Raw genomic sequence first — 26,912 nt, forward strand, 5'->3', positions numbered from 1 at the left:
GAATAAGCTTGCCTGAAAGTGCGCACGACCATGGCCAGGAGAGCTCAGAACCGACTGTGCCTCTTTCAGCCAGGAACCTACCCCTTCTACTTTTCTGTTTCCTAAACTGGCCCGTGCTTTTGCTCGCCACTTTTCCATCAGACCACACTGCAGCAGTTGCAAGGGGCAAACTGAACATACATTTGCAGTGTATTACCCTATGGGAGTACTCTGCCAATACATTTACGTGATAAATAGAGGCTGAGAACGTCCCAACAGGCTAAGACAGTCTCCCAAGGCACTCAGCAGCGTTCCCACACAGCAAGGGCTACCCACATCTTCAAGGTTCCGTGATGGGGTCCAGGATGTGAAGGGCACCAAAGAAGTCCCTCTGCCCTTCAACTGGCTGAACACTCTGCTAGTTGACGCAGTTCTTTGTGATTCTTCGACTTCTGTCCACCTGTCGGATGCTGTCTGCGACGTTAATGGTGACTTCTTTTCCAGACGTCCGCTTAGTGTCTCTTTTAGCCTGTTAAAAAGTTTAAACACAGTGAATTCAGTTACTAGGAAATATCCAAAGGTCCTTACATTTGCATTAATCTCTTGAAGTTGTTACACACACACACACACACACACACACACACACACACAGATGCAGGAAGAACAACCCACAAGGACACATGCACATATACTCCTTTTCATAGGCTGCTCTGTTGAATCTCTAATACCAACCTAGAGCAGAGCTTGGCATAGAAATGCTCGGTAAAGCACCGTTGAATGAATGGATGAATGAATTGGCAAAGGTCCATCAAAGGGCAATGTGATTCCATATATGTGAGTCAGCATACGGTATTTGTTTTTCTCTTTCTGATGTACTTAACTCTGTATGACAGACTCTAGGTCCACCCACCTCACTACAAATAACTCAATTTCGTTTCTTTTTATGGCTGAGTAATATTCTATTGTATATATGTGCCACATCTTCTTTATCAGGAATAAAGAGGTAGACATAGAAAATGGACTTGAGGACATGGGGTGGGAGGGCGAAGCTGGGGTGAAGTGAGAGTAGCATCGACATATATACACTATGGAATGTAAAATAGTTAGCTAGTGGGAAGTAGCAGCATAGCACAGGGAGATCAGCTCGGTGCTTTGTGACCACCTAGAGGAGTGGGAGAGGGAGGGTGGGAGGGAGGCTCAAGAGGGAGGGGATATGGGGACATGTGTACGCATACGGTTGGTTCGCTTTGTTGTGCAACAGAAACTAACACAGTATTGTGAAGCAATTATACTCCAATAAAAATCTATTAAAAAAAGGGCAATGTGAGAGGTTTCACAGCTGGCTTTGGTAGAGCAGCTAAGGGTTTGAGCTTTGGAGTCAGACAGACTTTGGTTTGAACACTGACTATATAATTTCACCGTGGGCAAGTTTTTTCTAACCTCTCTAACCCTTAGATGAGTTTCCTCATCCATAAGATGGAGGATAATAATAGTACCTAACGCATCATGTTATTATAAGGATTACCTAAGGTAATGAATGTAAGGTACTTAGCACAATGCCTGTCATTAACTAAAAATGAGGGGAAAAAAAGACTTGACAAGTATAATAAGTAAAAAGTAGGATATATTATCCATTTCTTATTTCAATTTTTTTATTGAATGAAAGATTCTTTAAATTCCATGGTGCCTTGCAATTTTCAGAAGTTTCACGTACATGATTTCATGTAATCCCATAATAACCCTTTTTTCCGCCAACCTTATATTGCCCCTCCCTCCTTACCTCTCCCCACTGGTAACCGCTAGTTTGTTCTCTAAATCTGTAGATTATCCACTTATAAGTGAGGAGAGTCCAGAATCTATATTAAATACTAAAGCATTGACTAAATTGCAGGTTCTTCAAGCATTTGTGCACAATCCTCCCATTCCCCCTCAAGAGAAGACGGCTGGACCACTGGGGGGTCATCCTGTGCCCGTTCCATTCAGCGATATGTGCTCGGAGTGAGCCCGAGACTGGCCTCACGAGTTGTCTCCGTCGGGGATGGACAGAGATGTGTGCCCCCAACCCCACTCCAGGAAGGCCCTCTGCCCAGCTGCAGGGAGTGCAGCAGGCAAATAGCCTCCAGCTGTCCCTTCAGGGCAGCCTCAGCTGCAGAAAAACCCCTCACCCAGGGCCTTCCCTTCCTAGGTGGCCCAGTGCAGGGGTATAAACGCCTGGCCATCTGACCCAAAGCAGGACAGCTCTGACCTGCCATTTAGCTTCAGAGCTTCCCGTGGGGTGGGGTCAGCCACGGCTGTGGGCAGTCCTGCATTGTGGCTCCACTTCTCCCTCTGCCCGCTCCTGCTTCCGGCCCTCCCTCCCGCAGTGTTGACAGGGCACTTCCCAAAGAACATCTCATATAATGACATCTCATAGTCAGCTTCCTGGAAAGCAGTCAGTCTCAGATCTGTGGGAGCATCTCCCACAGTGTGAGCATCTCCCCATTCTGGATATGAGTCTAGTGCTGATAGATGCAGATTTTTCATACAACATGGTCCCTGCACATAAGCCAAGTATCCATACTTCATCTGCAGTGCATCCCAAGAAATGGTGGTCTATCACACCACTGGAGAAAAATAAATTGCGCTGTTGTATTTATTAGCAAATGATATGCAGGTTTTTAACAGGGCACATGTATCCTGTGTGGTAGCCACTGCTGATGCCCCTTTGAGATTCCGTTTACTTGGCTGGTGCATCCAACCCTCAGCTGCTTTGTGTTGGCCGCTAATCCCTCAGAGCTGCACCCTTCTTTTGAGACTTGCCCTCATCTGATCAGAGTCACCTCATCCAGAAATACCACAGAGGTTATACCCTAATTTCCAGAGACAGCCTAAAGCCAATGCCTGACTATTGGGAATATAAAAGCGGGTCCTTTGGCCTCAAGGGGGTATAAATCTATGATGCCATTCGTGCTCTGGAGTTCCCTTTGGGATCAGGCTGAGGCTACACTACAGCTGTTCAGTTGAGCTCACATATTTGCTGAACTCTGCCCTACCCTGTTTCCCACTACCTTAAGGGTTTCTTTCACCTGAGACTATGCTTTCACTCACTTACTTGCACAAGAATCCTCATCTCAGGCTCTGCTTCCAGGGACCCTGACCTAAGATAATACTCTATGGGTCATTTGAGGGATGTTTAAGGATCATTTTGACTATATGCAACTTTAGCCTTATCCATTGATTTCATGAGATAGGATTTCATTGCTTTCCTCTTCAAGTTCCCAGTGCCTAGCACAGTCTGAGACCCAAGAGGCCCTCCATTTAACTTTGGTTGAATAAATGGATGAATGAACGAATAAACACCATGCATTTCTTTTTTTTTTTGCGGTACGCGGGCCTCTCACTGTTGTGGCCTCTCCCGTTGCGGAGCACAGGCTCCGGACGCGCAGGCTCAGCGGCCATGGCTCATGGGCCCAGCCGCTCCGCAGCATGCGGGATCTTCCCGGACCGGGGCACGAACCCGTGTCCCCTGCATTGGCAGGTGGACTCTCAACCACTGCGCCACCAGGGAAGCCCTAGGGACTCTTTTTAAGAGAAGGTCAGATTTCAAATGTAAAATTAAATGGAGCTCTGAGGCTTGAGCGTCATTAGCTTCATGGTAAATCTGCCTCTGCCTTCCAGCGAAAACACACAAGGCCTATTGTTTTAAACTATCCTGTTTCCCAATCCACATACCATGTCTGGAACACCAAATCTCTCAAAAATTTTACATTCCATTGCTTCCGAAAGCCCACCTCCTCTATAAAATCTTTTCTACTGAACAGCAGAAACAGCGAGATTTCTTTAATTCCAGTTTCTCTAAAATTTAATTCCATATTTTCCTCCACTTATCACCCTACAACACATACTTATCCCATTTGTTTTAAGTCCATTTTAGAAAATGACATATAGTCCTGAGCAGCCCATGATGCACAATTAGGTATAAAGTTGGCTTTGCATATCAAAGGACATTAGTTATTATCTGTATCATTACATTTGAGGCAGAAGCCCTTTTCTAGGTGCAAAAAGATTTAGGGAAATACAGTTTCTAGTATTTGACTTAATATAGCTGATTGGCTAGAAAAAGGGACAAAGTATTAAATATTAAAGATGACCAGATGGAAGGTAGTGAAGCCACTAAAAACAAAACCAGGGCTTCCCTGGTGGTGCAGTGGTTGAGAGTCCGCCTGCCGATGCAGGGGACATGGGTTCGTGCCTTGGTCTGGGAAGATCCCACATGCCGTGGAGCGGCTGGGCCTGTGAGCCATGGTCGCTGAGCCTGCGTGTCCGGAGGCTGTGCTCCGCAACGGGAGAGGCCACAACAGCGAGAGGCCCGCGTACTGAAAAAAAAAAAAAAATCAGAAGTCAATGCTGTCTAAGGACTTAGTCTTAACGCTCAGCTCCTCCAGGCCTGAACCGGCACTAGGGCCTAGCAGTGACTTTTATGGGTTTATTTCCTCCTAAAAGCAGAGAACTCACAAAGTCCCACAACCAATTTTGTTTCCGAAAGAAAACGGTGGCAATTATGAGGCTAATTCCACCTGATTTCCATTTCGGGCGTTATTGCATAAAAGCTTTGAGGACTGGGACATGGAATAGAGACACAGAGGCCTTATTTGAAATGAGCCAAGTTGAGGGCAGCATTCCCCTCAAACCAGTGGGCAGTAAGAGAGCTTTCCAGAATGGAAATGTAAACTTTCTGAACTGCATAACTGCTTTTCTTTAGAGTTATTGGCAAGATTTCACAAAAAGTTATTAAAGATTCTACACAGAAAGTGCTCTGCTCTAAGTTTCAGTCTGCCTTCATAAGCTTAAGAATTCAAGCAAACATTCAATAGTTGGATGATTCTTAATTTTTCAGCCTGTTTAAGAATCAGAGGCTACAAAATAGTCATTCCCAGAACAGCCACAGAATATGTATGGTTTGCATCTCAAGTATAGTGGGGCAATCTCTTAAATCTGTGTAGCAAAAGCCTGACAATGGAGATGTTCAGAGGACAAGCTTCGGGGCCAGGCAGACCCGGATTTGGCACGAGGCTTTGCCATTAGTTAGCTGCACGAGACATTGCTTTAACCTCTGAATCTCAGTTTCCTTATCCAAAAGCGGGGATAATGCCTACTTCTTAGTGGGTTTTTTTGTTTGTTTGTTTTTGCGGGGGGGGGGGGGAGAAAATTAAGCATGTCACTTAGCATTAATAGGGTGATCAACTTCTTCTGGCTTGCCCAAGACTGTCCCGTTTTCAAACGGGAAGTCCCACATTCCAGGAACCACCTCAGGCCCCTGCAAACCAGGACAGTTAGTTGCCCCAATTATATAGCTTTTGACATTAATTCTGTTCGCAAAATAATGTCAGTCAAACATACCAAATTTAAATCAAAAACTTGCTTGTTCTACTGAAACCATGACTATTGCTACGACTACTTCTAAATACCAATAATAGTAATAACTCTACAAGATCCACATTTGGATAAAGAACAAACTGGAGTTCTGTATTCTAATGATGGGCACAGAGGTTCCAAGCCATAAACAAATCCACTTTCAAATAATTACACTGTATTTATTTGGCAAATTAAACAATCAGAACAACAATGCACTGACTTGAAAGTGTTTTATAGAAGAGAAACTTCCGAGTCTGAGACCTCAGAGAGGCGCCCACCCTTTTTAAAGCAGCATGATCATCTAGGAGGTTGGTAGTTGCTGAAATCTAGTCACAGCTTGGAAACCTCAGATTTGAAGCCCAAATGAGAGGGACAAAGATGAATGAGAAAGAGAACCACGATGCCAGAGAGTTTCTCTAGAAGTTCCAAGAGAGAAGTTGCTTTGCCCTCCTCTGAGAAAAGAGCTATATAGATACGCGGAACAATTACACCATTTGTACCTCTGGGACTACGACATTTTGTATGACATAGATATTTTCCCCTCTGATGTGGTTTTTAGCCAGCCAAACCTTTTAATTTAACAGCCAACCCTCTTTATTCAATGACAGGAAAAGAAAACGTGTCCCTATTGCAATTACTGGCCTAAAAAAAATCTTATACTTCCCAACTCAATGCTGAGAGAAGCCTATTTGGTACCTTTTCTTTTTGCAGCTGTCTGCTAATGTCACTTCTAAAATTCTTGTTTTATCACCATTGATTTTTGTTAATGCGCCACACTCTTGTTTCTCACCTGGTTTTACAGCTTTTCTATTCTTCCCTTGCCTCATTTTAACTTCCGCAGGTTTAGAATCATAGATTTTAGTCCTCTTGATACTGCCTCTTTAATTAAAAGTCATTTATTAGCTGCCATTTCTCAAAGGTAACCAGATTGACTGTGATAACTTCCTGGCAGATGGACGTGTTTCTCTTGGGGTTTAGAAGTCAACGACCCAGCTCATTCTCGTGGAAGGAGGGCCGGACCCAAGAGGGCAGCTAAGTCAGCTCAACTTTTCTCATTTTCTCCCAAATGGAAAGAGCGATGTTCTCTGCTTTAATTTGACTGCACAAATATACCTAACACAGGGCTGCACCAACCTTTTCACAGTTCCTTTTAGACAATGAAGAAAGAACGCTTACTGAGTTCATGATTTATCAGACACCAATTTTCTGCATAACTAGTATTTTTTAATTATAGAAATGATACATAATTATGGTAAAAGAAATCCAAAGAGTAGAGAAAAAGCACAGTGAGAAGTAACACTTGTTCCCATGCTCTGGCCACGCTGTGTTTTCACCAGAGGTAATCACGGCCAGTCATTTCCTAGGGAGTGTTGCAGGGATTTTCTAAGCAGACACAGTACGGGGCCGCCTTATTCTCTGTCCCAGTATTCTGTACTTTCTTCTTGGCCTTTAACCAGACTTTGGATTATATATTTATTTGCTTGTTTACTTGCTTATTTCTATATGTTCATCAGATTAAAACTTCAAGGAGGGAGGGACCCAGTCTGTTGCGTTCACCACAGTGTTCTCAGCATCTAACTTAGTGCTCATCACATAATAGATCTCTGACAAATAATTTGATGAAAAACATGTGTGTGAAGATTCATCTTCAGAAAGAAAGAGAAAAAAATCCTGGGGAACAGAACCTGTCTGCATTGCCCTGCCTAAACATTCTAGAACTTTCCTAGGATTTCAATCATGCTCGTGATTGATTGTTCCTTGCACCATCCCTGAGACACGGCCAGGAATGTAGTTGTGTTCACTTTTCCCGAGGAGGCAACTGAAGTCACTCAGACTAAAGCAATTTGCTTGAGGCCAATGTCAACAGAGGTGGTGAGTTGAACTAAAGATGGTGGGAGGCTGGACGTGGGCTGTGGGCCTCACACCCAGCCTCACACAACTGCCAGTGCTCACACTACATTCTCCACCATTTTGCTTCAGGAAATGAGAAGGAAGATCATGAGGTTTAGAGGCAGACAGACCTGGGTTTGAACTCCAGCACAGCCAAGTCACTACTCCCTCTGCCACGCTGGCCAAATACTTAACCTTCCCGAGCCGGCTGTCCCAGCTGGGGAATGATGCTACTTACCACTCAGAGCTGTGAGGGTTAAAGAGGATGCCATCTATATAGGGTGTCTGGCTCACAGCAGACACTCTGACAATGTCAGTTCCTTCCTCTCTGCCTTCCTAAAACATTAAAGCCTGAGCCTTGTCAGCTGCAACTCAAGACATTTTTCTTCTTTTCAGTCAAGTCCCATTAAAAGGAGACACACAATAACAGACTTCGAGCTGCTCCCAAATTCCATGAATTTATTTGCTGCTGCTTTATTGGCATTAATGAGAGGTCATTCAGGAAACATTTGATCTTAGCAACTCCACCAAGGGCCAGGATGCTAGCCTCCAGAGGCAGGGATCAGACTATGTCTCAGGCAAAACTCTCAAGAACTCCCCATACCTCAAGCAAATCCTGTGCAGACCGCAGCCACTTGTACTAATTCAGGCTAACTCAGTCTAGGGGTTTTTATTTATCAGGTATCGGATGCCAAAGGGAGTTGTTGCTTTCCAACTTAAACCTCAGATAGATCAAACACTAGGAGGGCAGTAGAACCTGCTTTAGAAGAGCAGTTGGGATCCAACAGAACAGTCATCAATCTGCATTGCCCTGCCTAAACATTCTAGAACTTTCCTAGGATTTCAATCATGCTCGTGATTGATTGTTCCTTGCATCATCCCTGAGACATGGCCAGGAATGTAGCTGTGTTCACTTTTCCCGAAGAGGCAACTGAAGTCACTCAGGCTAAAGCAATTTGCTTGAGGCCAATGTCAACAGAGGTACTGAGTTGAACTAAAGATGGTGGGAGGCTGGACGTGGGAAGGGGGTGAGTGGGGAGTGGAGCCGTGGGAAATTTTTCTAATCCTTTTTTTTTGGCTGCGTCCAGTCTTAGTTGTGGCACGCAGGAATCTTCGTTGAGGCCTGTAGGATCTTTCGCTGCGACACATGGACTCTTCGCTGCAGCGCGCGGGCTTCTCTCTAGTTGTGGCGCCCGGGCTCCAGGGTGTGTGGGCTCAATAGTTTGTGGCACTCAGGCACTCTAGTTGAGGTGCGAGCTCAGTAGTTGTGGCGTGCGGGCTTAGTTGCCCCGGGGCATGTGGGATCTTAGTTCCCTGACCAGGGATCGAACCCGCAGGTAGATTCTTAACCACTGGACCACCAGGGAAGTCCCAATTTTTCTAATCTTAATGAAGTCCTAGGCCGACCTCATTCAAGCAACAATCAGTGAGTACATACTAGGTACATACCCCTAAAGCAGGCTCAGGGGGCAAGGGAAGAATACAAAGAAGAAGGTCTCTGCCCTGAGAGTCTTCTAATCGAATTGGTTTTTCTGCAGACCCTCAGGTGAATACTGAGTTTTGCAATTCTTCGTCTACATAAGGTAACAGCTGATATATAGATGCATTGTGGAAATCACCCCCCCCCACACACACACACGCACACACACATCCCTATGCTGCTACATTGCTTCCTTTTCCCAGGCTTAAACTAGAATATGCACCAAAGTGTCCTTCTAAGAGGTTTCCCTCTCTGGTTGTCCTCAATGGTTTCTTTTTTTCGCTCACCTTTTAATGTCATGTTTTTGTTTCTCTAGGAGAGACTCATATTTACTTTCCAAACTCCCCTCACCGATCTCGTATTACCACCAACCAGGAGAAATTCTGGGCTGGTCCCATCCTCCTTTCTGGATTAGGCCTCCCTCTTTGGTCACATCTACGTCTCTGAGGCTTCACCTACCTTTCCTGGACCGCACCAAGCCTTGCTGACAGTCAGACACTGGAGGGGGGGCGGAGGAGGGGTGGGCAGGAAGCGCAGAAGGATGAGGCTACTTAGCTGAGAATCAGTCCAGGCATCAGCTAATTTCTTTGGCAAGGTCCGGCCACTTTGCCAAGAATAATAAAGCAACTAAAAGAGATGCAACTTCTGAAGACGTGAAGGCTCACTGGGAGGCCAGCCACAGACTCAGAGCTTCGTCTGCCCCGAGCTACATCCACCATCCACTTTTCTACCTTAGCTGAATACTTGAGGCTATACCTCTGGAGGAGAAATACAAGAGTCCTAAGCCTGAAGAAACGGCACATTCACGTTGGAGAGTAAATGTCTGGAGGCAGCCCAGAGTTCCTGAGTAATTAATTAGCAGCAGAGAACAAGCAGCTACAGAGCTTCCCCTTGCTTGTTTGTTGAGCTCAGGGAAGGCCGGGGGAGGAGACAGTCGATGATTTATCAGATGCTGCACAGTCAGAAAGGTCCCAAGTGACTGGAGCAAATCAAGGTTTACTAGAGAAAGAGCGCCCCACTGAGACAGTTCCAATTTGTGAGACATCATTTTTGCCACAATCTTTCTGCCAGTTAGCACCTATTAACGCTGGGCATGAGACAGGGGCCAGAGGGAATTGAAAGAAGATGTGGTTTGTTTGATGAGACAGAGAGTGGAGAAGGGCTCCGAACGCTGCTGCTCCCAGCTGCTCCCAGGCATCAGCAAAGCCAGCCGCCCCTCGTGGCCCTTTGGAAAGTGCTCTGAACTGTGGACCACATCTATGTTAAATCGAGTAGTTGCTCTCCCCTTCCAAGGGCCTTCTCTTTCCTTCGCAGCACCATTTCAAATCTGTCTTCATTTATTCTGTATTATCTGCCTCCCCAGGCTCAGCGCCATTAAAATGGGCAGCTGCTGGCTTTGCAGGAGCAAAGGGTGTGTACTGAGAAGACTGCAGAAAACAGGGAGACTAAGCACTAAGCAGATGACAGACAGCATCAAAAAGGACAGACAGAGACATCTGGATTCCGAGGAAGTAGCACCACATTGCTCAACTCCAAAGGCAGCACCTGCATTGCAGGCTGTGACTGCCCTGTGCACACAGTGCAAGGGAGTGGTAGAAGCTGCTTCCTGAAGTGGCACAACAGAGGCCTGAATAGAAGACCCTACAGGGTCCCCGTGGTTTCACTGAGCACCTACTATGCACAATATCCTGAGCTGGGCACATGTTCCAGAACCTGGGAGAGTTCAAGGCACATTCCGCTGCTATATCACGTGCCCCTTCGTCCCAACCCTAGTCCACCACTTTCACCTGGCTAGCCCTCCCCCTTCCTTCTCCTGCTCTCAGATATGGCTTCTCTTCCCCCAGAAAGCTTTCTCTGACATCCAGGTTGGGTTTATTCATTCAATCCCTTGACAGGCTTTTGTTGCTCCCCTGCTAAGTGCCAGGCACTGTACTGAGCACACAAGAGGTGCCCCTCCTGGGGGTTCCCTCAGCATCACATGACCCCCTGTATAATAGCACTTACCACACTGTGTTATAATAGTGTATTCACTGCTATGTCTCTTCTACTAGACTGTGAACTCCTTGAGACCAAGGACTCTATTTTATTAAATCGTGCCTTTCTAGAACATCAAAAAAGAAAAAAGAAATTGGCAACTGCTTCAGAGCAAAGGGCATGTGTGCCTGTTCCCCTCTTGGATCCTTGGCGTCAGAACAGTGCCTGGCACCCAGATGGCACTCAGTGGACGAACATTAGATGAAGGAATCCGAAGAGTGCTTATAGGACCTGATGAGGAAATCTTCCATGCCCAGTGACTGGACAAACTTGGTCTATAAATCTGAACGGGGGCTTCCCTGGTGGCGCAGTGGTTGAGAGTCCGCCTGCCGATGCAGGAGACACGGGTTTGTGACCCGGTCCGGGAGGATCCCACATGCCGCGGACCGGCTGGGCCCGTGAGCCATGGCCGCTGAGCCTGCGCGTCCGGAACCTGTGCTCCGCAACGGGAGAGGCCACAACGGTGAGAGGCCCGCATACAGCAAAAAAAAAAAAAAAAAAAAAAAAAAAAATCGTAACGGGAACACTGTGTAGACACGTGCATGAGGATGCATGCTTTATGAACGGGTTCTTCTGGAGAAGGAAAGCTTTTAAAAAAGTGCCCAAGAACCATCAGCCGGTGGCCCGATAACGTCCAGGGGAATGCGGTGAGGTGCGAATAGTTCATCCTGGGGGGAGCAAAGGCGGACCAGAAGAGGTGAGCCAGACACTGCCTGAGCCAGGCACAGAAAACGCAGGAACCTCTAGCCTGGAGTATGAAACAAGCTAGGAAGAGACAGTATGTCAAAGGCCCTGGACGGAATAGGAAGAAAATTATTTTCCTTAGGCAGATTCTAGGCAGCTGAGATCTGTGTTGGTACGAGATAGCTCTGCTGACAGAAGCTTCAATCAGAGGTTGACTTGTCTTGTAAGCTGACACCTTAAATAGAAACCTTTGCCTTTGAGGAAGTCAGGATGCCTGGTGGCTGGTGAGGTCTCAGGACAGGAAGACCCCTGATGCATTTCAGCAATTGTCTGAATGCTTAAAACTGAAGCTATCTGCTCCCTGATCTTATTTTGGAAATACTTACAACACAGCATTGTTCACTGAATCGTGACAACAAAATCTCACATTTGGTTTTGTGACCAGCTTATCAGTGTGTGGCATCTGCCCCCTGGTGCTGTGTTGGTGAGGTGCGTGGTCCTCACTCCCCTGCGACACAGTTTTCACTGTGGCTGGAGTCCGAGGCGGGCTGGCTCCACACGGCCCCATTTTAACTACCACGCAAGCTCCCAGAGTGCACGCCTGTGTGGTGTGCGGAGAGGTTTCCTGAGCCGCCTGAGTCTCCATTCTTGTCTGTGAACTGGAGACAACAATATCACACTGTAGAGTCACTGTGAGGATCAAGTGAGATAACACAAGGAAGTGCTCAGCACCCCAGGCGGCACCTAGAAGGCTGCTCTCACGGGCCTAAGAAAGACAGGACTAAGCACGACTTACTGGCCTTAAGTTCTTATGGTCCGTAACTGGAACTTATCTGCTGCCGGTCAGCATGTAAAGTGGTATAACCACTTTGGAAAACTGTGTCAGTATCTATTAAAGTCAAATATATCCCCATCCTATGAGCCAGGAATTCTACTCCTGGGTATATCTATATACCCCAGAGAAGTGAATGTCCACCTAAGGGTACAAGAAAGTTAACAGCTATATTGTTCACAATAGCCCCAAACTGGAAACAACCCAAATGTCCTTCAAGTAGAAGGGTTAAATTGTGGTATATTCATTTAATGAAATATACATAGCAATGAAAATGAGGAAATTTTTGCAACTCACAACAACATAGATGATTCTCACTAGCATAATGTTGAACAAAAGAAGCCGGACACAAAAGAGCAAATACTGTATGATGCCATCTATAAAAGTCAAAAATAAACAAAAGTGGTCTATGATGCTAGATGTCAGAACAGTGGTTATATTGTTGGGGTGTGGACAGTGACTGGCATATGCCAGTCACCGTGGTGAGGGGCACACAGGGGATTTTTGGAGTAGTGATACTGTTCTGTGTCTCCCTATGGAAGATGGTTACACGGGTGTGTCACCTTATTAAAATTCATTGCACTTATGACAGACTTGTACATTTTTCTATATATATGTTATATGTGGTAGATTGCACTATTGCCCCTAATCCTTTGCTGTCTCTCTACGGGGGACAGAGTACACTGCCTTGTCCTACTGATGTTGGGTTTGGCCAATAGGAGGTTAGATGGTATGGTGTGAGCAGAGACATGAAATGCGTTTGCCCTCTTGGGTTTCTGCCATAGCCATGATAATATACCTCAGAGAGCTGCTGCTCTTTTAGCCTGATTCACAGAATAAAATACACAGAACAGACTGAGCTAGACCTGGAGCCTGGAGCCTGAAGTCAGGCCTAGCCATTCAAATTGTGGCTGATTGTGAGGAGAAAAAGATGGTTGTTTTAAGCCACTGAATGTTGATTTGCTTTGTCATGCAGCATTATTGTGGCATTAGCTGACTGACACATTATTCTTTGACAAAAAAGTACTTTAAGATCTCTACGCTCCACTTTTCTAATAGTCACCTGTTTCAATTTAAAGTTACCAACACCCATCTCTAGCACTTATATGACCTATTCATGTCATCAATCAAGTGCATCTCAGTTTCCTTGTCTCTGAAATGGGATGACGCTTACTTTACATGCTCTTGGGAGGATTCAATGAGCCAGTAGAACTAAAAGCACTTTGTAAATTGCAGAACACAACTTGAAAGTGATGGATGACGGAAGTGAGGTTGGAAAGCAAGCATGTGACAGGCAAAGCCACTTCCTCCCATTCATGGAACATCTTGGCTCAAAAGGTGAGGGCACAGTGTGGGGAGGAGGTTAGGGTACAAAAGTCAGGGCCTGCCCTAGAGCAATGACCAAGCTTCTGAGCATAGTTCTGTGGGGCCCAGACTGCCTTGGGAGATGGTGATGATGCTGGGGCCTCTAGAAGGCCAGCTTATACACAGACAAAGCAGGCAATACAGGACACCAGGAAGGCCACTGCTGCCCTCAGATCTACCCCCCACCCATGACCTTCTACATGTCTGAAGAGCCACCATCAGTGTTTCCTTTAATTGGCCTGTGGTGCTGGGTGCCTTACTGCCTTTCTCACAGCACCTCTCAGTTCACAAAGAACAGGCCCATCTGTTCTCTCATCTTGGTACTATTTCCATTGTGTGGATAAAGAACCTGAGACTGTGGGAGACTGAGTGATTCCTGCAAAGCTACTTACTTAATTGGATTTGCAACAGGTTTTCTGACCAAAGATTAGAAAGGGAACTCACTGATGTGGGCAAGAATTCCATCGTTAGATAACCCAGTTGGATCCTCAGAAAACAGACGGCGCTGGCCTGAGGGACAGGACCAGTAAGTTTTGACAGGGGAGAGGGGAAAAATGGATTTGGAGTATTGGGTAAGTAGTGGACTTTGAAGGTGGGAGCTAGAAGGGATGGGGAAGATGAGGGAGGAATGGCAGACGGCTGCGCTGGTCTGCTAAGGAGCGGTCGGGGCAGCAGGAGAGAAAAGAATCAGACAGGATGCCAGGTAGGTCCAGGGACTCCGCAGCCCTGCCTCATCTCCAACAGCAACAGTGTGGGGTGATGCTGTCACCACATTCTGCAACAAGAACCCCCCTTGCAGACCCTCCCACTGCCCACCTGGTTGGAGGGTGTGAGGTAGAACACCAGGCTTGTCTCCCACCACGCTGGTCTTCTTCCCTGCCAGCCCCTGCGATGGCCGACTGCCTGGCCTGAGACTAGTTCCCGTAGCCAGTACAGACCTCACTATCAAGATGCTGAGAGCTGCGACAGCAAAGGAGGTCCTTGAACAAAGCTGTATTTAAACAAACACACACTTCCTTTAGAGCGCTAATATCAAGGACCCATTTCCGCTGATTCAACAAAACACAGCAACCCTCAAGGCAGGGGGTGGAAGGGGGAGCCTTGCTATTTTCTTTGCAACAATTTTCACACGGGTAGGTGGAGAATTTCCTTTGGCAAGGTGAGCTGTCACTGCTCCTTCCCTGGGTGCTGTCTCAGCTTGGCTCTGCCCTGAAGCAACCTTCTTCCCCTGTCTCCGGTCCCAAGTCTGTTCTGTGGCTGCGACCTACCTCTGTGGTCCGGAGGCCATTCTGTTTCTGGGTCAGGGGGCCTGAGCTGAGGCCCTGGGGATTTGGGCACTGGGTCCCACAGCTCATCTTCTTCTCTGGGTTGGATATTCCACTTGGGGCTGTCGATCGGGGCACACTGTTGGAGGACATGCCATCTTCCAGCCCACCTGGGGGAGGGAAGCAGAGGATGCGACTAGAGTCTTGCACATAGCAGTTACTGAAAACAATCTCCAAGAGTGTGGAAAAAAAGACAGCCAAAAACAAGAAAAAAAAGTCAAGCCGAAATCCCACCATGCAGAGCTACCATTTTCTATAAGAACATGTGTCGTTTTTTTTTTTTTTTACAAAAATGAGACTTTAAAATAATTTTGTAACCTGAAATTTCTACTTAATAATACATCAATGACATTTTCTATACCCTTAAATGTTCTGCCGTATTATTTTTCACATACTTCCTCTGTCATTGTATGGATGTGTCACCATTTAACTAAACCCCTCTAACTGGATATCTGTTTTCACTTTTTCATATCAAATGTTACTATGACGAAACTCCTTGGGGTTAAAGCTTTATTCTTAATTACTTCCTTAGGATAAATTCCTAGAAGTGGGTTACTGGTTTGAAGTTTATATATCGTTTTTGACATAATTCCACCTCAAGGTATTGGACTGAGCATGTGTTCCTTCCATGAAATGCCAAGCAATGATAGAATGAAGTTTAAATATAGCCTAATTGAAAAGCAAGAGGAGGGAATTCCCTGGCAGTCCAGTGGTTAGGACCCTGCATTTACAATGCCAAGGGCATGGGTTCAACCCCTGGTCTGGTCAAGGAACTGAGATCCCACAAGCCACGTGGCATGGCCAAAAAAAAAAAAAAAAAACAAGCAAGAGGAGGACTACAGAGAGAAATTCATGGATAAAGAGTATCTGATTGAAAAGATAAAACGCAGTCCAGGGAGCGTGAGGGCGAGTGCCAAGTGGGAGACGAGAAGCCAGCAGAGGCTCTGTCATGGCCACAGGGAGGCCAAGGGCAGCCAGGTAGGTCAGTCATTCTATTCCTCCACCAGCTGAGGCCAGATGGCAACGACGGAGCAGTCTGTGAGGGTAGGACATTGTGATATAAAAAGAAATATATATTTGGTCTTTGTCCCCAGTTCCTGGCATAGAGTTCCTAAAACTCTTGCCATTTCCTGAGTTAACAGGGGTGACAGCAGCATCTTTTGTTACAACATTTGGTATTTGCTCGCACTTCATGACACAGAGCTCCCAAATTCCTTGGAATTTCATGAGTGATAGGACACAGAGGAGCCCTATTTGTTATAACAAGGCAGCTCCTGGTGGCCCCTAGATAGCTTCAGATGGGGGCTGGTTGCCAGGAAGACCTAACCTTGATTAGGAGCTTGGAACTTTCAGCCCCACCTTCTAACCTCTGGGGAGGGGAGAGGGGCTGGAGATTGAGTTAGTAATTGATGATGCCTCATGATGAAACCTCCATAAAAGTCCCTAAGTGACAACGTTTGGGGGAGCTTCCAGGTTGGTGAAAGCATATATGTGCTGGGAGGGTGGCACACGCCAACTCCACAGTCAGAAGCTTGTCAGAAGCTCCTGCACTTGGAACTCTTTTGGAGTTCTTGTACCTCTTTATCTGGCTGTTCATTTGTTTCATTTATAATATCTTTTACAATAATCTGGTATACATAAGTAAAGTGTTCCTGAGTTCTGTGAGTCATTCTAGCATATTACTGAACCTGAGGAGGGGGTATGAGAACCCTGATTTATAGCCAGCTGGTCAGAAGTACAGGTGGCAGCCTGGGACTTGCAACTGGTGTCTGAAGTGGGGGAGAGGCAGTCTTGGGGGACTGGGCCCTTAACCTGTGGGTCTATGCTAACCCCAGACAGTTAGTGTCAGAATTGAATTGAGTAGTAGGACACCCAGTTGGTGTCTGGAGAGTTGGAGAATTGGTTGATTTGGGGGATAAAACCCCACACATTTGGTGTCAGAAGTATAGTTGAGTAGAAACAGCACAGAGAGGGCCTTGGCTCAGAGAGAAGGGCAGTGCTCTCAGGGGCTAGTGACATCTGAGAGAAAGAGAAAAGTCATGCCAAGAAGGCTTGCTACCTGAAAACAGTACCAGTAGAGTAAGCCAATAGTTGTTTCCATCCTTGCCTTCCAAGCTGGCTTCTTAAAGAGATGTAGCTGATGTTGTAACAGGAAATTTCAGTGACAGAAATTAGTACAAAAATAAGAATATACAAACAGTTGGAGAAGGTCAACACCAAAAAAGAGAGACAACAGACTCTATAATGGAGACCTCAAAGGAAATGGAATTAATACAGGATGTAGCACAGAATTTTAAATAAGTGTATTTAATCTGCTCAGAAAAGTAAGGGAAGATAATATGAGGACAAGAGTGACCAAAAAGGTTCAATTAGAAATATTTGGAATAATAGTTTCGGCTTTTTAAAAATTTATTTATTTTTGGCTGTGTTGGGTCTTCGTTGCTGCGCGTGGGCTTTCTCTAGCTGCGGGGAGTGGGGGCTACTCTTCATTGTGGTGTGTGGGCTTCATTGCGGTGGCTTCTCTTGTTGCAGAGCACGGGCTCTAGGTACGCAGGCTTCAGTAGTTGTGGCTCGCGGGCTCTAGAGCACAGGCTCAGTAGTTGTGGCGCACGGGCTTAGTTGCTCCGCAGCATGTGGGATCTTCCTGGACCAGGGATTGAACCCGTGTCCCCTGCATCGGCAGGCGGATTCTTAACCACTGCGCCACCAGGGAAGCCCCTGAAATAATAGTTTTAACTGTTGAAATGAAGTTTAAAAACTCAATAGAGAAGCTGAATAGCAGGACAGGCACAGTTAAAGAGCAATTTGGTGAACTGGAAGAGCAAGCCAAGGAACTCTCTTGGAAGGGGTAAGTGAACGTATGAAAAACACATTAAGAAACACAGAATAGGGCTTCCCTGGTGGCACAGTGGTTGAGAGTCTGCCTGCCGATGCAGGGGACACGGGTTCGTGCCCCGGTCTGGGAGGATCCCACATGCCGCAGAGCGGCTGGGCTCGTGAGCCATGGCCTCTGAGCCTGCACGTCCAGAGCCTGTGCTCTGCGACAGGAAAGGCCACAACAGTGAGAGGCCTGCGTACCTCAAAAAAAAAAAAAAAAAGAAAAGAAAGAGACACAGAATAGAAATCCAGAAATTACAACCTTAATCTAAGAGGAGTTCCAGAAAGAAGGAACAGAAAAAAATTGAGCAGAAGCAATACTCACAGAAATAATACTAAGTATTTCTCAGAACTGACAAAAGACATGAAAGCCCAAATTGAAATAGCCTACCAAGGGAATGTAAATTGGTGCGGCCATTATGAAAAATCGTATGGCGGTTCCTCAAAAAACTAAAAATAGAGTTGCCATGTGATCCAGCAATCCCAATCTTGGGCATATACCCAGACAAAACTATAATTCAAAAAGATACATGCACTCTTATGTTCACAGTGGCACTATTTATAATAGCCAAGACATGGAAACAACCTAAACGTCCATCGACAGATGAATAAAGAAGATGTGACATATATATAGACAGTGGGATGTCACTCAGCCATAAAAAAAGAATGAAATAATGGCAACATGGATGGACCTAGAGATTATCATACTTAGTGAAGTCAGAAAGAGAAAGACAAATATCGTACGATATCACTTATATGTGGAATCTAAAATACCCCACAAGTGAACATATCTATGAAACAGAAACCGACTCACAGACATAGAGAACAGTCGTGTGGTTGCCAAAGGGGAGGAGAGGTGGGGGAGGGAAGGATTGGGAGTTTGGGATTAGCAGATGCAAACTAGTATATATAGAATGGATAAACAACAAGGTCCTACTCTATAGCACAGGGAACTATATTAAACATCCTGTGATAAGCCATAATGGAAAAGAATATGAAAAAGAATATATATGTATAACTGAGTCATTTTGCTGTACAGCAGAAATTAACACAACATTGTAAATCAACTATACCTCAATAAAATTTTTAAAATGTATATGAAATAGCCTACCACGCACTTGGCAAGACAAATAAAAAGAAAAACGCAACCCAGAGAGATCTTAGTGAAATTTCAGAATGTCATTGATAACAAAAGTTTCAGAAGAGGGAAAAAAGTCAAGAATGAGATTGACATCAGGCTTTTCATCAGCAGCTAACAGATGTAAGGAAACTATGCAATGTCGTCAAGATTTCAAAAGATATACACATTTTAAAGTCTTTTGCAATTCATTGCCAGATTTATCTCTATAAGTCTTTCTCCAATCACCCTATTGCCCTTCTGCTAACAGTATATGAAATGGCAATGTTCCCAAAACCCTCACAAACACTGAACGTTTTCTTGCTTCTTATCTTCGCCAATTTAAGAGGCAAAATAAATTATCTCATCGCTTTGGTTTATATTTCTTTATTTACTAGAGATATTATTTATGTTCCTGTTGGCTAATTGAATGTATGTGTTTTTTAATTGTCAAGTCATTTGCCTATCTTACTTTTGGGGTGATAGCCTAGGTTTGCTTTCAATGAAACTTGAGGAAAACAAACAAAATCCTTTCCCAGAGTGTTGAGAAATTATTTGCCATGAGGCAGGCACAGTGTATCTGATATACTAAGGGAGGAAGGAGCAGAACTGATGAGGCTGCAGTCCCAATGCAGCTGAGGGGGTAATGATCCAAAGGACACACATGTCCACGTGTCACCCACCTGCTCTGCAAAGTGCAGGCTCTCGACCATGGCCATGGGAATGAAATCAGAATTCAGAGCATTGTAAGTCACAATAGAAGATGCCTGGTCCAAAGTTTCCTGACTGGCATGCACTGTGATTAAGTTCCAGACGTGCAGAGAAATGGATGCCTTCAGCTGGGCTCACCCCAAATCTTTGTGTCCCTCTTCCTCCACCAGCTGGCAGGCTGCCCCCCTTCTCTTCCCATCCTCCCACCATCCTGTATCAACAGTGCCTCAGATGCATGTGTATAGACGCCCCAGTACACATACTCAATCTCCATCCCCACTGCTCCTGCAAGCAGCTGTCCCTTGGCCTAGGGGAGTGCAAACCCAGAGAACGAATCAGGTGAAGAGGCCCATGAAGACCTTGGAAGCAGGTTTGGTGTGATTTGGGCTGGTAATTCCAGGGTCCTGGCACCCACAGAAGAGTCTAAAACAGAGCTTTGGGACTTCCCTAGTGGTCCAGTGGTTAGGACTCAGCGCTTTCACTGCTGTGGGCCCCGGTTCAGTCGCTGCTCTGGGAACTAAGACCCCGCAAGCCATGCAGCATGGCATGCATAGATAGATAGATAGATAGATAGATAGATAGATAGATAGATAGATAAATATAAATAAAATAGAGCTTCTCATTTTGGTCCAGGCAAACTGTTGTTACTGGTCTGCTGTGGGATAAGTATAAAAACTGAACACAAGCATTTGGAAATATCTATGGCAATCTGACATTGCTGGAACACCCAAGATTGAACTTGTCTGATCGAAGAGGGTATAAGACCAGTACCAGTGCTGTCAAACTCACAAGGTGAGTCACGAGTGCTGTGAGCTGTGTATTAATCACGCACATAGGATCACATATTTGTCTGTGATGGACTGGGGGAAAAAAGGCAACTGGTCCTGAAGGAGGGATGGAGGCTTTTGTAGGTATGATCCCTTGGCCCCTGGATAACCTGCCCTGTATGGAAGGGGGTGGTGGGCAGAAAGGGGGGTCTCTAAAGCACAAGACCAAGGCAGATACCTTGCTTACCTAAGTGTAGGGTGCTTCCTGCCCTTGGGGCTGCTGAGTGGGATTCAACATTGGCCAGTATTGCCTTGACTGTTTACCACAAGGGGCCATATGGATGTTACCATTTTCTCTGTGGGTCATAACTTGGTACCTGGGTTGAGGGCAGGTAAGAGGCCCTCCTGAGCCATCCACTGAATGCACCATGGTGCTTCCAGCTTGCGTCCAGATGACCCCCACTTTGTCCCACCCTAAGACACTTCAAGATGCAAACCTGACCCCGGTCCTCCCCTTGCCCATGGCCAGGCCCCTAAGGGGGTTACAGGACATGGAACACAGATCCCTTCCCCCTTCCCCCACAAGGTAACCCAGTTGTTGACCCAGGAGGAAGGTGGCAAGGCAGGAAGGGGAGGCTGAGGGCACCAGGGGCCAAGAGCAGACAGTGGAGAACACATCGAGGGAAGCAGAGAGGCGACAGGAAGTGGGACCAGGCATGATTTAGAGCTCCAAGCCCCTGGCACACGTGCCATCGTTCCATAGTATTTCACATACAAAACACAAATTCAAAGACAAAATTATTAAGAATTTCAAGATGGCGACTGCAGAGCATTAAACCCTAAGCACAGGCCCCTTCTGAGCCCGGCAGGCCCTGTGGGGCTGCACTGGTTGCACACCCACGAAGCCAGTCCTGACAACACTTAAAAGAGATCAAGGCAGAGCTGCTGCGGCTGAAGTACAAATAGGCAGTCCTTCCCTCTAAGCAGCCCAGTTATTCCCTGGGCATCTCTACTGAGCCCCAGGGTTTCTAGAAACACCGCTGGAAAGTCACTCATTTGGTCTAGTGTTTTCAGTTTTCATTGGTAACTGAACAAAAGTTAGAACTCTGTTTCATTTTGTTTTTAATATTAATTTTTATTGGAGTATAGCTGTTTAACAATGTTGTGTTAGTTTCTGCTGTACAGCAAAGTGAATCAACCACACGTATACATATATCCCCTTTTTTGGACTTCCTTCCCATTTAGGTCACCACAGAGCACTGAGTAGAGTTCCCTGTGCTGTACAGTAGGTTCTCATTAGTTACCTGTTTTATACATAGTAGTGTATATATGTCAATCCCCATCTCCCAATTCATCCCACCCTCCCTCCCCACCTTGGTATCCATACATTTGTCCTCTACGCCTGTGTCTCTATTTCTGCTTGGCAAATAAAGAACTCTGGTTTCTTAATCCCCAATCTAGGGACTTTCCTCATTGATTAAATGGGAAGAACAATGCCTACTTCACGGGCTGTTTTAAGGATTAAACAAGACAATATATATTAAGGTTCTAACGTGTTTGGCACATACATTGTACTTATTATTACTTATGGTCCAACACCAGCTGCCTTGTCTCCTCATGGCATCTCGCTCCATTAGCCATATTAGTTCCATTCTTGATTTATGAGTCACACAATCAGGCCCTGTGAAGTGCTAAAAGACTGGCCCACTGAGGCTGCTACACAAGCAGGAAAGCTCTGACCATAAGCAGGGAGACAGGGCCAGGCTTGGGGCTGGCATTGCCAGCGAGCAGGCTCATCTGCTCAGTGTGGTCAAGGGTTCGCTGCAGGGGGTCAGGAATATGGGGTCATTTACTGTTACTTCTGCCTGCAATAAATCAGGTGGTTTTGCTGCATGGATTTAATTTGACTTGTATTTTCTAGTTCCAAAAATAATAAACTCAATATTAGAAAACCTGTAAACTACAAAAGCGCACAAAGGAAAAATAATTTTTACCTCACCATGCAGAGATAACAAGGAGGCGATGTCCTTCTGATAGATGCTACTGGCGCCCCCGCCAAGGTTCACTCACCCGACCCCTGCACGCATCCCCCGGCTGTGGTGGATGCTGGTGGCTGATAGCTCATGCCTGCCCTCTTCTCCTAAGGCTTGTCCTTGGCCAAAGGAGGCCCCCATCACGGGCAGAGGCTTGGCTGACTATGTCAGGTACAGCCCATGCCCGATAAGTGTCTAAAAGTGTGTAGGTGGGATAGGTGGGGGAGAGGTGTGTGTACAACAGCCCAGCCCCCTTGCCCCTGAGCAGGACAATTTCTACAAAGCAACTTTTCTCCAGAGAAACTCAGGGGATCAGGCCAGGGCTAGACTGATCCTGAAACTGCATCTTTGCCCAGCTCCCGCCCCTGGCCCATCCTGCTTCCCTTGTTCCCTCCCTCACACGGTTCTCCTCCAAGGAGCATCTCTAGGAGTCACTCACATAAAATCCCCATGTCGGTCTCTGCTTCTAGAGAACCAAACCTAAGACAGCATGTATACCCTGCGTGCTGGATACGTTCTGTCTGCCCCTCCACACTCACCCTCCCCTCCTCTTCACCCTGCTCCAGGTCCCAGAACACTGACTTGAAAGCACCATATTAACAGGCTCCCTTGCCCACTGGCTTCTAGTTGGGTTTGCCAATGGGCATCGCTAGCTACTGAGGTGGAGGCTCTTCAGCAGCATTCTGAGGTCGGGCCTTTATTTTTGTAGCTCCCTCCCGGCAGGGTTTCCACCGGTGCACCGTGTCCTCTATACACTCCTCCACCAGAAAAGGGCAGAGAACCAAGAAAATCCAGGGAGGTTGTGCCATTAGGAGGTTCCTGAAGACTTCAAGGAGAGCTCAGAGGAGTGGTGGGAAGAGAACACAGATGGTAAGTTGCTGAGTAGGGGGGTACAGATGCTGTATCAGTCAGAGTGCGTAGCTGCAAGCAACAAAAGTTGACACCGGTGAAGTAGAGTAGAAAAGTGACTCATTTGAATGATCTGAGGTGCTCAGAGAACATCTGGAAGGGCTAGAGGTTGAGACACAGAGGCTATCAATCAAGGAACAATGTCCCAAATCCTTCTGTGGACCTTGTCCCACCAACCCCTGGACCCTGGCAACTCACCTCAGCATTGCTGCCACACTTAATACTGAAACACTGTTGTTGCTTTTCTGAAATTCAAGTTTAATTGGGTGTCCTGAATTTTATCTGGCAACTCTACTGGGTGCCAAGTGCCCCAGACTGGGGGGACATTGTTGTGAAAGTTGCATTGTACTAGACACCGATCTCCATCTGCATCTCTACTCCACGCCACCCCTCTCATGCCTAGTGCCTGGAGGAGCGACCCTTTTTTTATAGGAGAGAAAAACCGAAGTTTAACTCAGGTTACGTATATTTCCAAAGTTTGTGGTCTTAGTAAGTATTCACATTTCCTTTGAGGAAATACTCCCAAGCAGGCAGTTCTCAAATTTTAGTGTGCATGAGAGCCACCTGAAGTGTCTTTTAAAATACAGATCCTTACATCTAATCCCCAGAACTCCTGATTCAGTAGGGGCCCAGGAACATGCATTTTAACAAGTTCTTTCCATCCTTCCTCACCTCCAGTGATTCTGAAGCAGGGAATTCTAAAGACTACACTTTTAGGCTCCTGACATAGAGATCAACCCTCCTACTGGTTTTGAAGGTTGCCTGGAAAATGTCCATCTCTATTTCTCTCCACAGTGGTAGTAAATTGAGGGACATTTGTGTGCCCCTAGGGTATGTCTTTTTTGGACACCCTTCACAAAATGTTCATTCCACCCAGAAGACAAGCCAAATCACTGACTTTGCCAAAAGATGGCAAACAGCTGTGTCCAAAGCTTGAAGACAAATTGCAGCCAAGGACTTCTTGCCAGTTTCTTGCTATTTTGGAAATGGAGCTGGGAGAGGGGCAGAGCATAGAAGTTAAAGACGATAGCCAGAAGCCATGTGGGGAGCAGGACAAGGGGCAATTCCTCCTTAGCCCTCAGTGAAGGCGATCACAGATTTCAAAGTCACTGAAACCACCTGCAGGTCATTCCCTCAATGATCAAAATCCAAAGTATAAGTCATTAGCAGTCTGTTCGGGAAGAATCTCCTACTGTCACATCAGATAAAATTCTGGCTCATCAAACACTATCTGGGCTCAGGCTCAGAACACATAGGTGATGGTAATGCTGTGTGAACCGAGTTATAAATTAAATAAACTGCACCTACCCAGCCACTTACCGAGAATCCGTTTCCTCATTTTTCAAAATGAACTAGAATAGGAAGGTGCCTGTCATTTCTTCAATCTGATGGGTAATTTTTGAACATACATAATGTGTAAGAGGCTTATACGAAACTTTTTGTATGGCTAGTGTAAGAAAATTCTTAAAAATGGTGAGCAACCCTTACATTTACTGTCAATTGATTTTGGGCAAGGGTGCCAAAGCAATTCAATGGAGAAAGAACTGTTTTTTTCAAGTGTGTAGGATAACTGAATATCTACACGCAAAAGATTGAAATTGGAACCCCACCTCGCAATATATACAAAAGTTAACCCAAAGTGGATCAAAGAATTGCCAAATGTAATTGCTTAAACTATCAAACACTTAAAAGAAAACATAGGCATAAATTTTCACGGCCTTGGATTAGACAATGGTTGCTTAAAAATGATCCCAAAAGCACAAGCAACAAGAACAAAAAGTAGATAAATTGCAGATCATCAAAATGTTAAACTTTTGTACTCCAGAGGACACCATGAGTAAAGTGAGGCGACAGTTCACAGAACAGGACAATTTTTGAAATTATGTATCTGGTAAGGGATTCTTACTCCCCCAAACCCATACAACTCAACAATAAAAAGACAAATAACCCAATTAAAACATAGGCAAAGGAGGTGAAGAGACATTTCTCCAAAAAAGATATGCAAATAGTTAATAAGCACATGAAAATATGTTCAACAGCACTAGCTATCAGGAAGATACAAATCAAAATCACAATGAGGTATCACTTCACAACCACTGGAATGGCTACAAAAAAGACAGACAATAAGTGTTCACGACGACGTGGAGAAGTTGGAACCCTCATGCACTGTTGGGGGGAATGTAGAATGGTGCAGTCCCTTTAGAAATCAGCCTGGCAGATCCTTAGACATAGATACCATACGACCCTGAAATTCCACTCCTAAGTATATACCCAAGAGAAATGAAAACCTACGTCCATGCAAAGACGTGCACATGAATGTTCATAGCAGCATTATTCATAATAGACAAAAAGTTGAAATACCTTAAATATCCACCAATTGATGGATGGATAAATAAATTAGGTATATACCTACAGCAGACTATTATCTGGCAGCAGACAAAATGAAATACTGATACATGCTGCAACATTGGTAAACCTTGAAAACATTATGCTAAGTGAAAGAAGCCAGTTACAGAAGGCCACATATGGTATGATTCCATTTACATGAAACGTTCAGAAAGAGGCAAATCTATAGACAGAAACGTAAATTAGTGGTTGCCTGGAGCTGGGGTGGTTGGGTGGGGGAGATGAGGAGTGACTGTTAATAGACACAGGATTTCTTTTTAAGGTGATGAAAATGTCCTAAAATTGTGGGGATGGTTTCAGAGCTCCGAGACTATACGAAAAACCACATAATTGTACACTTGAAATAGGTCAATTGTATGGTATATGAATTACAGCTCAATGAAGCTGTAATTTAAAAAATGGTGAGCAACACATCTTGGAATGTTATACTGTCTAGAGAGAATGAAGCACATTTGGATTTGAACAGCAATAGTCAGGGAGAGGGCTTCCCTGGTGGCGCAGTGGTTGAGAGTCCGCCTGCCGATGCAGGGGACACGGGTTCGTGCCCCGGTCCGGGAAGATCCCACACGCCGCGGAGCAGCTGGGCCCATGAGCCATGGCCGCTGAGCCTGCGCGTCCGGAGCCTGTGCTCCACAACGGGAGAGGCCACAACAATGAGAGGCCCACATACCGCAAAAAAAAAGTCAGGGAGAGGGATTGACCAGTGATTTCAAGTCTATACAGACACCTGCAGTACTAGCCTCACAGTCCCCAAAGGTCATGGGGTCCTGACTAGGAGGGCACTGGAGATGAATCACCAGCCTGTCACATCTGCCCCTGGCCGTGGGGCTTGGTGGTGGAAATGGTTCCACCACCGTGGTACCCAGCAGCGTGCAAGAAAGACACCTGCTGACAGCAACAGCTGGAACGGAAAGGACCACGAGAAGGAAGGAAAGTCCCATCTGTCCTTGGTGAAATCAGGCCTGAATTCTTCTCTCCCCAAAGAGACACCCAGGAGACAGCAAACAAGCTAGAGAACTGGGAGGCAGCCCAAAAGGAAAACTCAAAACCTCACTTTTCTTCTTCCTACTGATGCCCTTACAACCTGTCAGTCTTACCCTTCCCTCTCT

The 26,912-nt window shown here is 45.8% G+C and overlaps 1 protein-coding gene across 3 annotated transcripts in view; it reads right to left on the bottom strand.

The window, feature by feature from the left end:
• Positions 1–261: 261 nt before the first annotated feature.
• BAALC (BAALC binder of MAP3K1 and KLF4) overlaps positions 262–26,912 on the bottom strand; it is an 87,862-nt gene continuing 61,211 nt past the window's right edge. Inside the window, exons 2-3 of one of the 3 annotated variants that reach the window (XM_079901114.1) lie at positions 14,927–15,093; positions 262–508 (exon numbers count right to left, since the gene is read on the bottom strand). In XM_079901114.1, coding sequence (XP_079757240.1) covers positions 398–508; positions 14,927–15,093 — 278 coding nt within the window. In that variant the 3' untranslated portion in view covers positions 262–397. Of the gene's footprint in view, positions 509–14,926; positions 15,094–23,325; positions 23,410–26,912 lie in introns of those variants that run through there. The other 2 variants (XM_079901116.1, XM_079901115.1) reach the window with 2 other exon arrangements.

This window comes from Stenella coeruleoalba (assembly GCF_951394435.1).
Source record: "Stenella coeruleoalba genome assembly, chromosome: 17".
NCBI classification, from domain to species: domain Eukaryota; kingdom Metazoa; phylum Chordata; class Mammalia; order Artiodactyla; family Delphinidae; genus Stenella; species Stenella coeruleoalba.